We start from the raw sequence: 10041 nt of genomic DNA, 5'->3' as shown, positions 1-10041 counted from the left end.
CTGTTTTTTTTTGGAGCGTTTTCTGTTATTCTTTTACTAGCTGTTGCCCGCGACTTCGTCCCCGTGAGTAGAAGATATAAGTTATGATTTATCCCTGCCCTGTTTTTTTTCACATTTTCCGTTGTATCTTCGCTCCTATTACTCGCAGCGTGATAGTTTATAGCCGATGAATGGTCTATTCAACACAAAAGATTTTTTCAATTTGGACCAGTAGTTCCTGAGATTAGCGCTTTCAAACAAACAAACAAACTCTTCAGCTTTATATATTAGTATAGATTTGATGACAAAGATATTTTACATTCAATTTAGTCTTTCTCGATAAGTAGTTAAGCTAAAAATAAAAGCGATCAAATGCGAGTCGTACTTTAAAGTAATTTTTCACCTTCCAAAAATGTAATACCCTAAAGCTATACTAAAAAGCGTTGCTGAACTTCGATATATTAGTAATTGTAGTTAAGGTGTTAGAAAAAATACGTTTTCTGTGAAAATGACCTATCTAGTAACATTTTTCATGAGATAAAACCTGGTGATGAACGGATGGACATCGATGGCTTCAGATTTTGCCCTTTGGCTACAAAACCCTAAAAAGTATTCAAACCATTACTGCAAGCCCTGTCACTCGAAACAAGCTTTAAATTGATAAAAATACAACAGTTCTTGTAATCCCGAACACGCGAACGTCCAAAATAAATTCGACGATCAACAAAACGTTTTACAAAGAAAAATATCATGTAAAGCAAAAGAAAAAACAGACAACGCCGCGTGGTCGAACGTAAGGCTTATTAATATTCATGAAACACAAATTGGAACAGTGTACCGAATGACCGGACTTTCGTAGGGATTAGTTATCAGAATTCCTTAATTTTACTCTGTGATTAGATTTTGCTAAGTTAACGATACCATTTATTATGTTGTTTGAATTGACTTCTGTAGTCATTTTGTTTTTAATTGAATTTGAATTGGCGGAATACTTATCATTGCTGGGAACTGTTTAGGGAGCAGCAAATTTAACTAAAATTTTAGGTTTTTGGGAATCACCGCTCTAAAATCAGTAAATGTAGTTTAAACTAATTTTGAAAAGTGTGTTTATCTTTCGTTTTTATTTTTGACATTAACAGCTTATGTAAAAAATAATTCTCAATAGGAGATTGATGGATATTTAAGTTAGTTAAGCCGAATTAATTATTTCCGTAAAATTAGTTATCCAACCAATAAGGAGAAAGAATTTCACGTCAAAACCGTGCATGCCAAACTTTAACTACTTAAGTCAGAAGTAGTTAAAGTTTTAATATTGTCAGAAATATTTAAGGCCGCCTTGGTGTTATTGCAAATGTATTAAAAAATAAAATTTACCGTACTTTTGTTTTTTTTTTTTTTTAATAATAGCACGCCTAATAGGGTAATGTTGACTACCTATCGCGGGTCTTCTAAATAAGCAGCACCCTTTACATCTTAATTTGTAATGTTAAGTTTTTTACTACCTCTGTGTATACATAAATTATTAAATAAATAAGTAAGTAATTGCAATTATTTACATACGCCTGAAATAAGACAAACATGTCTGGCTTAATTAAGCTGAGTCTAAACCGTCGGAATATAAAAAAATAATCTCTTACATTAATTTAGCACTGATAACTAACTATAGTTTATAAGTATAACTAAATTATTTTTTCCAGGTTTTTTTTCATTCCATCTTAAAGATAAACAGTTGTGTAATATTTTTCAATGGAATAAGATTATTCTGAAAAAATAAATATCGCATCTGCACACATCCTTGATATAAATTATGGTAATTTATTTCAATGCGGAAAACAGACCTTGTTTTCAGTGTGTTGTTCATGCTTTAGTCTTTCAGAAAAAACATTTCCGCGAATGCAAGATAAGATCGAGTGTTTCTAAAAAATTATTTAAAAAAGTGAATTTTGTCCCATACCTGTTTTTTTATATAACGATGGTCGTGTAAAAGCGTCATACAAACGTGAAAACAAAAGGAATCTTAACAAAGTGAAATAAAATTCAAATTAAATTAAAACTATGGGTATTTACGCTAAACGAGAAAATAGTTTCGAAATAAGTACTATCGCAAGAAGAGTGGAAAAATCTCAAAATGAATTAGAAACAAAAGTTTATGAATATGAAGAAGCACTTGATATAACGGGTGAGAAAATTCTATAATATATAAGTACATATAAACCTTGTGAAAGTAAAGTAATGACGATACATACAAATGATAACATGCCGATCTCAATACTTCGGAATAACAAATACGTAAAAGTGAATCTTATACGTAATTCTTAAAGCTCCCATTACATTGATTAACTTATTCATTCGTGTGACAAGAGAGTATTATTAATAGAAACACCGGCTTGTTAACATGAAACTGCCGGGCCAAGCGGTTTTCCTTCTCATAGAAATCAAACGAGCATCGACGATCACATTTCTCTAATTGCTATATGGATATTTGAAAACGGTGGCGTATTGTAGTACTTGTTGTTCAAAAATGCACAAAGTAATAAGTGTTGAACTTTAGAGAAAATTTGGTGTTCCTTGTGCATTTGCTAATTCGTTGTTCGTAAACTATTTCATTGAATGGTCTCAGCAATGTGGATTAATATTCAATTTGTTTTTTTTTTAAGAACATCTTATAGACAATCACTGATTGCATTTCATCATGTTTTCAGGTAACGGATGGTACAACCGGTCGCTACTATTTGCTTTGAGTATAGGACTATTAGGAATGGGTATAGACATCTTTGGGTTCTCAATCATCGTCACTGGCTGTTCTTGTGACTTCAAGCTGGAATTATGGCAAAAGAGTACTATGTTATCCATGCCCTTTATCGGTAAGTCGATCAAAAACTATATAATTTTATTTAGATCCAGTCATCTCCAGAAATATCTTAAATCAAGAAATTAGATCAAAATCGATACTGGATCAGCCAAAGGCAGCAAGAACGGCCAAATAGACCAAATAGAATAACAAACATAAATTGCAAGAGAAACTTTACTCTTTGGACAAAATCTGACAAATATTTAATTATTCATTGTGACATAAGATTTCAGTAACTCTTTTTTTTATTAATACAACATTTTGCGTCTTTATTCTATACATCTTTATTCTTTTCAGGACCAATTTTGATGTCAATACCATGGGGCTATATATCAGACACAAGGGGTCGTAGAACCACTTTACTAATAGCGTTGTGGGGTAGTTTCTTATCGTCGTTTGTAAGTGCATTTTCGACCAACTGGATTATATTGGCAGTACTAAAGGTTTTCAGTTCAAGTTTGTAAGTATCATCAATTATTTTTAATCTCCCTCAAATTTTGCTATAACTGGTTCAGTAGTTTTGGTGTGAAAAGATCGATTATTGATGATAAATGGATGTTTCATATCAATCAATCTGTAATCGCAAGAGCAATTGAGGTTGTTACGTCATCAATTTGATGGGTGCCCAATTTTGTTTCTAATTGTTACTTTTGTCTCGTCATCGCTGGATATCAATAGGTATCTATTTTCTTTTCTTTCTTTTTTTTAGTCGACTTCCAAAGTAAGGAATTTGATCCTAGTGTCGTCGGGGTTTTCACCAATATACAAATCATGTTCTCAAAACCCAGATTGAGAGCCAGCTTTCGTTATTGCAAATTGTTATTTTTGTCTTATATTTACCGTATCCTTTGAGTCCGAGAAATGTTTTCATCAAAAATATTGTTTACAGTTGCAGTGCTGTACAATCCGGAGCGTATGCTTTACTTGGCGAGTCTTGTTCAAACAAAGTCAGAGGCTCCTATATGCTCATAATGACTAGTGTGTTGATGCTGTTCCTGCTGTCATACGTAGGTCTGTATGAATGTCACTACTATGTTTTACAAGATTTCTTTGTGCATGCCACTTGAATGTCCGTGAAATCGCCCACCAACCCGTATTTTTTTTAGAAAAATTAAGAATAAAATTTACAAGCCCATTTGTTAATAATACTTAAAAAAACTCTTAATAAAAAAGAAACTCTCAATCAAACACCGCAATTTTCATTTACAAAGAACTGCCGAACACATACTTTTCACAGAACCGGCATTTAACAGCTTCTAGTTATACCAGATTCTGGTAAATACCAATATTTAACAGGCAGCAACTGCACTGAGTTCTGACGGAACTGACACTGTTCAAAATTCTAGCTAAAATTATTAATTTATCTTTAACATGTCTGTAAATACTAGCTTATACTTGAACTATCTACAAACTAATTAATATACAAAATTAACATGTTCGACCACGTTTTGATCATGGATTAAGTCTAGGACGTGTTGTTAAATAAATATGTACCTACACAGTTTCTTGATAAAACTGTTCGTTCAATGTATGTTATATTTTTTTCAATATTATTATCGAACAGAACAGGAGCTCGTGGCTAAGCTATAACCGCATAAGTGATTCGATCACAGGTTAAGGTATGCTTGACGCGGTTGGTCCGTAGATGGGTGACCATCTTTGTCATAACGAGTTCCTCCGTGTTTCGGAAGGCACGTTAAATTGTGGGTCCCGGCTGTTACTCCTACATCTTTGACAGTCAGAAGCTTGAAAAGTCTGGCAGCCAGTCTAACCCAGGGGTATCGTGTTGCCCAGGTAACTGGGTTGAGGAGGTCAGATAGGCAGTTGCTCCTTGTAAAAACAATTTTACTTAGCTGAAACCGGTTGGACTGGTAGCCGACCCCAACATAGTTGGGAAAAGGCTAGGCGGATGATGATTATTATCGAACAGACTATTTTCCTAAACTCGCAGTAGTTAGGTTATACTTAAAAGGCACAAAAAAACTGCACTAAATTAGAGATCACTCATAAGAAAGATTCCATAAATTTACCACTCTCACGTCATTATCATTGATTTAGGCACAGTACAAAATTTTTTGCCCTGATAAAGCCCTGATTTATTTTCCAGTTCCTGGCTATTTCATCCTCCAGTTGAAATTCGCTTACGATTTGGTCTTCATCAGCATTACTCCTTGGAGGGTATTGACTATAGTCATGGCTGCGCCTCTTGGTATCAGCGCCTTCTTGCTGCACTTCTGCTACGAAAGCCCAAAGTTCCTGGTCAATGCAGGACAGGAACAAAAAGCCTTGGAGTATCTTCGTAAGATTTGGGTCAGGAATGGGAATTGCGAAAATGACTTTCTGGTAAGGTATATTCAATTGTAGGACGTCTTTTGTTTACTTGTAATGTGATCGTGGTGCCATGCCGTGATCTAACTAAATTACGCTGTTTCACTTGCACTTGAATTTCCGAAGGTTGAGATCATATTCCTATTTAATAAAGATGTTGATGTTTTAATTTCACAGATACGCAGAGTAACATTGAAAGAAGACAGTAAGGTTAGGGATAAGCATATAAACTTTTTTAAATCCCTATGGCAACAGACGATCCCGCTGTTTGAACCACCTTTACTATGGAGGACCTTACAACTTTTCTTCTTGACTACGGTTATTTACAGCATGTAAGTAATATGGATAACTCTTAGTACAGTCGCTAGTCTCATACATTTATTACTTATTGTCCGATAAGAGAAGTTTATTGTAATATAACCATCCCATTTGTAATAGAATTAAAATTTCTGAAATAAATTAAAAAAATAACTCCTTTATGTCCCTACTGGACCAATAAACCGGTAAAGCAAATCTGTATTTTGATTTTCAGCAACAATAGCTTAGTAATGTGGATGCCGTACATCGTGGAAGCCTTCACGGCTGGAGTACATACCACAGCTGACAAGTCAAGGAGTTTATGCAATATCATCATGAGTATATCCTCGACAAACGCTACAATTTCAGATGACTCAGTAAGTACTACAACTATACTAATCCTTCCGATGCCTGTTACCAGTGTGGTGTTCTTGATCAAATTATTCCATTTGCTGACGTGCCCTAATTGTCCGTTCACCTGCACGTTAGGCGATCTTAGACATGTCAATGAAGCCAGGATTAACCTGACCGTTTCGTGATCTTAGGTACCTTGAGTCTCTATCCGGATATATCGGCTTGAAAAGAAATGTTATACAATATTCCATACCTATTAGATCTTCTTAAGGTGATAGTAAATATATGCCAATCATCTACGGACATTAAATTTTAAAAAACATCTCTTTTCAGGTCATCTGTTTTTCATCCATCCAGACCCGCACCTTATTATCAGGTATCACTCATGGCTTGCTGTTCGCTGGCATCACATTTGCCGTATCAAAACTAGCCTCAATGAAAAAAATCATGATGATCATGTTCCTGCTGATTCCAATGCTTTCAAGTTTAGGAGCAATATTTAATCAAAATAATGTAGCGAGTTTGTTGCTCTACGTCGGAATGATGATGACGAATTTATGTATGGGAGTACTGTTCGCTTATTATGTGGAGCTGTATCCTACGTCGTACAGGTAAGATTTTTCACTTTTTTAATGAATAAAAATTCATTAGTCATAATTTCTGCGTGATCCGAACTTCTTTCGAATTAATTTGTATTAGCCGAAGAGTTAAACGGTCGCAGTCTTTTTTGACACAAATGTGTGCATTACATAGTTGTCAATGACTACTTTGTTGTCTTCTTAATGAGAACAAAAAAAATTAAAGCAACAGTTACTGGATATTTACTTCTTAAATTTGCTGATATTTCAGGGGCATGGCTGCTTGCCTAGGAGTAATGGTGGCTCGTCTCAGTGGTGTCGCTGGCGTGAACTTTCTAGGCTCATTTCTAATGACAGATTGCACTATGACGTTCTATGCCTTTAGTGCCTATCTTTTAGGTAAGTATTTTTTTTTTTCAATAAAAATATAGTGGGTATCCATTCACTCTTACTGAACTACTTTGAATAATTCCTTATTGTTGGTATATATTTTTTATTATTTGTTACAGGTGGCATTATTATAGCAGCATATTTCTTACCACCAGATAAAACAAAAAACGTCTAAATCTAAATATCTAATACAATTATCTTACTTAATAAAGCTGCTTAATACAATCAGACTATGAAATTTGAATATCACTTTCAAACAATGTAATAGACCTTGTCGTTAACTTAAAATCTTATCAGACTTAAATTAACGAATGCCAATAACTGATCCGTAGGAAAACCGGGTGATTTGGTACACTGCTCCAATTTGTGTTTCATGAATATTAATAATGCTTGCGCTCGGACACGCTTGCTTGCTGGTTTCTGACACTGTTTTCTTCTAGTTAAATGTTTGCTAGAATTCCTGATTTTTTCATAAAATCTTATCTAACATTTAATGATTTTAAAGAACTGACACGATTTATTTACAGTGAGACCTGTTTTACAACTATTTGGGAATTCTTATTTAGTCTCAGGTAAAATTGTCTTCAGTTCAATCAATCCATTTTTTACAATGTCGGTTTACAATATTTATACATTGTAAGATTTCTACGAATTCTCTCTCAGATATTTCACAATATTCAATAAAATAAACCACGAATCATGAAAAAAAATATGGAAATCAAAGTCGTTATCACTAAAACAGATATTTCAGACGTGGGTCAGGTAGTAACAAAAAATCTGGCGTTTGAATATTTTTTTTATTTAAATTTTTATTTACTTTCTTTCTATGTTAAATGTTTTGTAATGTTACCAGTACTTCATAAATCACTCGGAACAAAAGAAAACGGGAGGGTAGCGCGAAACAAAATGCAAAAGGAAAAATTTATCTTTTGGTACCTTTTTTTCTTTCACTGAATTGCCGCTATTGCTCCTTTCCCAGGAAGTCAATGTCTATTTTATTTTTCGTTTTTTTATTAGTTGGTTCCTATTAGTCTTTGCTGTTTAAAACGAATGACTGTTCTTGGACATGAAGTAAAAGGACTCTATAAATCCGTTAACTATTACAAAGTTTCTTTTGGTTTAAGTAAAGGAGTTATAGTTGTGCTATATTTTTAGCTATATTATTTCCTTTACAGTAAGTTATTAGCTTGAATTGGTATGATTAAAAAACCTCACTTAGTTTTAAATAAATATTGTGTTGAATGGATACTGTATCTCAATAAGACAAGACACTCGAAACAACCTGATACTGAATAGACCTCTGACTTCTTGTCATCTTAAAACAAAAAATCACCCGAAGACATATGTCCTGAAATTTTAACATGCAGCGGAAAATGTCCTTGTTAAAGAAACGGGCAATAATTAGACAGTTTGTCTGTCCCGAGTCCCCTCAAGCCATAAAATTTTCTTGCCTCGTTGCTTACGTTGTCCTGAATGTTGGCAAAAAGTAGGTTTTATTTTTTAAATCGCCCTTTAATATTCATTTGTTTATTTTATGACCGGGACAAGCCGGATAGTCTATATTTTGTTTTATGTTTGAATATTTTTTTATGTTTTAGATATTAAAATTTTATGTTATTTTCGTTTAGTTTTAACTAACGACAATTCTAGGTATTTCATTTGAATAACAGAATTAATGAATCAAAATATTTTACATGAATATTTTTTTTTAAGGCCTGTATGTATATTTCATTCCTTGATGAAAATAATATACAGTTATTATGTTACTCTATAGAAGAACACTAAAAATTCATTGGAAACCATAGAATATATTAAAGTTGTCAACCCTAATGCATGGCCCCTTATTTATTACGTACAAAACTATAGAAATTGTAATAAATGTTGCAATATTTTATGAATTTCAAAAACTCTAGCCACAAAGAAAGCATCTATTGCATCCTTCATTATAATAAAACGGGGGGAAAGAATTATAGCTTTCTTTAAAATATTCCTAGGAAATGTGCAGGAAACAATAATGGACTTGTGGGTATGTTAGCCGACGAATATTTATTTTGATGAGGCGAGACGGTACTGTTTGTTATTAGGGATGTCGGAACTATAGAAAAAAATATTCATTTGTTCGCCTGCGAGGTTTTCTTTGTTTTCTAGCCAGCCCGCTGTAAACTTGGTGGTAAATGCTCTTGCTCTGACTTGGCGTTGGAAGGTTTTTGTCCAGCAGTGGCATAATATATACACGGTGGTTTTTGGAATCCATGAATACGTATAATATTTCTCCGAGATAGACTTTGATTGATGGAATTGAAAAAAATGTGCATTCTTGGTTGTTCAGTAAAATGAACGCTTTTTTTCATTTTGATTGGTTTCGCATTGAGCACTTTTTGAGTATTTGCCTAAATCGTTTTAGAAACGAAAGCTTCTTCGAAAACATTTAAAATTCTTTTTAAATACTTACACGAACGAAAACCTCTTACAATATACTACAAAATTAAAACACTACCACTGAATAAGACGTGTATTTGTGAGGAACGTAATCCGGTTCCGTCGTAGCAACTACAGGAGTATCAGAGTAAATGTAGTGTACAGGATCAGGCCTCCCCGAGTTTACGGTCTGTGTAATCGTATATCCTACTGGAAAATATTATGATATAACCGTTAAACGTTTAGGAGGTCTTAATATTGGTAGTTGATAACTTGCTGTTAAATAATAAACGTTTATTTCACTAAACCAGTACATACAATTTCATCAAAAAGGTTACAGTAGGTATGCAGGTTATACACAGTTTATTTGGAAACACTGATACCCATGCTAAGATTAAACTTGTGTTATGGGTATCAGAGCTCTCTCTTAATGTTGACAATAAAACAAAAGTGTGGGCTTTTATAGACAGAACAATTTCAATCACTTTAACTGTTGTGATATTGTAAAGAACAAAAAACTAAAATGTTGTATAATTAATCTTATTTTTATCAAATTTGGAAGAATACCTCCCAAAGTTAAAACGGTACCCTATTACCGTATTATTCCCGCTGTCTGTACGTATGAATGTACATTGTACTGCCACCAGACAATGATGAAGAAAGTGTGGTTTAAGGGATGGCACGGTCACGTTTGATGGGTAACCAAATTTTTGTAGAAATGTGTATTCCTTAAACCGAGTTCGATTTGTTGCGAGTCCGACTAGCACGAGACAAGCTTTAACATTTTTCGTTTCGTTTATGCTTTAGTAATGACATATTACAGACGACAGTTAAAAAAATCTGAAT

The 10041-nt window shown here is 33.6% G+C and overlaps 1 protein-coding gene across 1 annotated transcript; it reads left to right on the top strand.

The window, feature by feature from the left end:
- Positions 1–1948: 1948 nt before the first annotated feature.
- LOC113508593 (synaptic vesicle 2-related protein-like) lies at positions 1949–7010 on the top strand. The gene is made up of 10 exons (XM_026891716.1): positions 1949–2158; positions 2682–2843; positions 3128–3290; positions 3720–3841; positions 4938–5173; positions 5336–5490; positions 5691–5832; positions 6143–6420; positions 6659–6786; positions 6897–7010. The coding sequence occupies exons 1-10, from the start codon at positions 2035–2037 to the stop codon at positions 6950–6952; spliced, it is 1566 nt and encodes a 521-aa protein (XP_026747517.1). The 5' UTR covers positions 1949–2034; the 3' UTR covers positions 6953–7010.
- The last annotated feature ends 3031 nt before the right edge of the window (positions 7011–10041 follow it).

The sequence above is a fragment of the Trichoplusia ni genome, chromosome 2 (assembly GCF_003590095.1).
Source record: "Trichoplusia ni isolate ovarian cell line Hi5 chromosome 2, tn1, whole genome shotgun sequence".
Taxonomy (NCBI): Eukaryota; Metazoa; Arthropoda; class Insecta; order Lepidoptera; family Noctuidae; genus Trichoplusia; species Trichoplusia ni.
This window is presented reverse-complemented; position numbering and strand designations above follow the sequence as displayed.

Excerpts from the sequence above, each read along its gene's own strand:
- LOC113508593 (XM_026891716.1), top strand. The coding sequence starts at position 2,035 with ATGGGTATTTACGCTAAACGAGAAAATAGTTTCGAAATAAGTACTATC. Across the intron at positions 5,174-5,335 it reads ATTGCGAAAATGACTTTCTG|ATACGCAGAGTAACATTGAA; the intron begins GTAAGGTATATT and ends TTAATTTCACAG. Across the intron at positions 6,787-6,896 it reads CTTTAGTGCCTATCTTTTAG|GTGGCATTATTATAGCAGCA; the intron begins GTAAGTATTTTT and ends TATTTGTTACAG.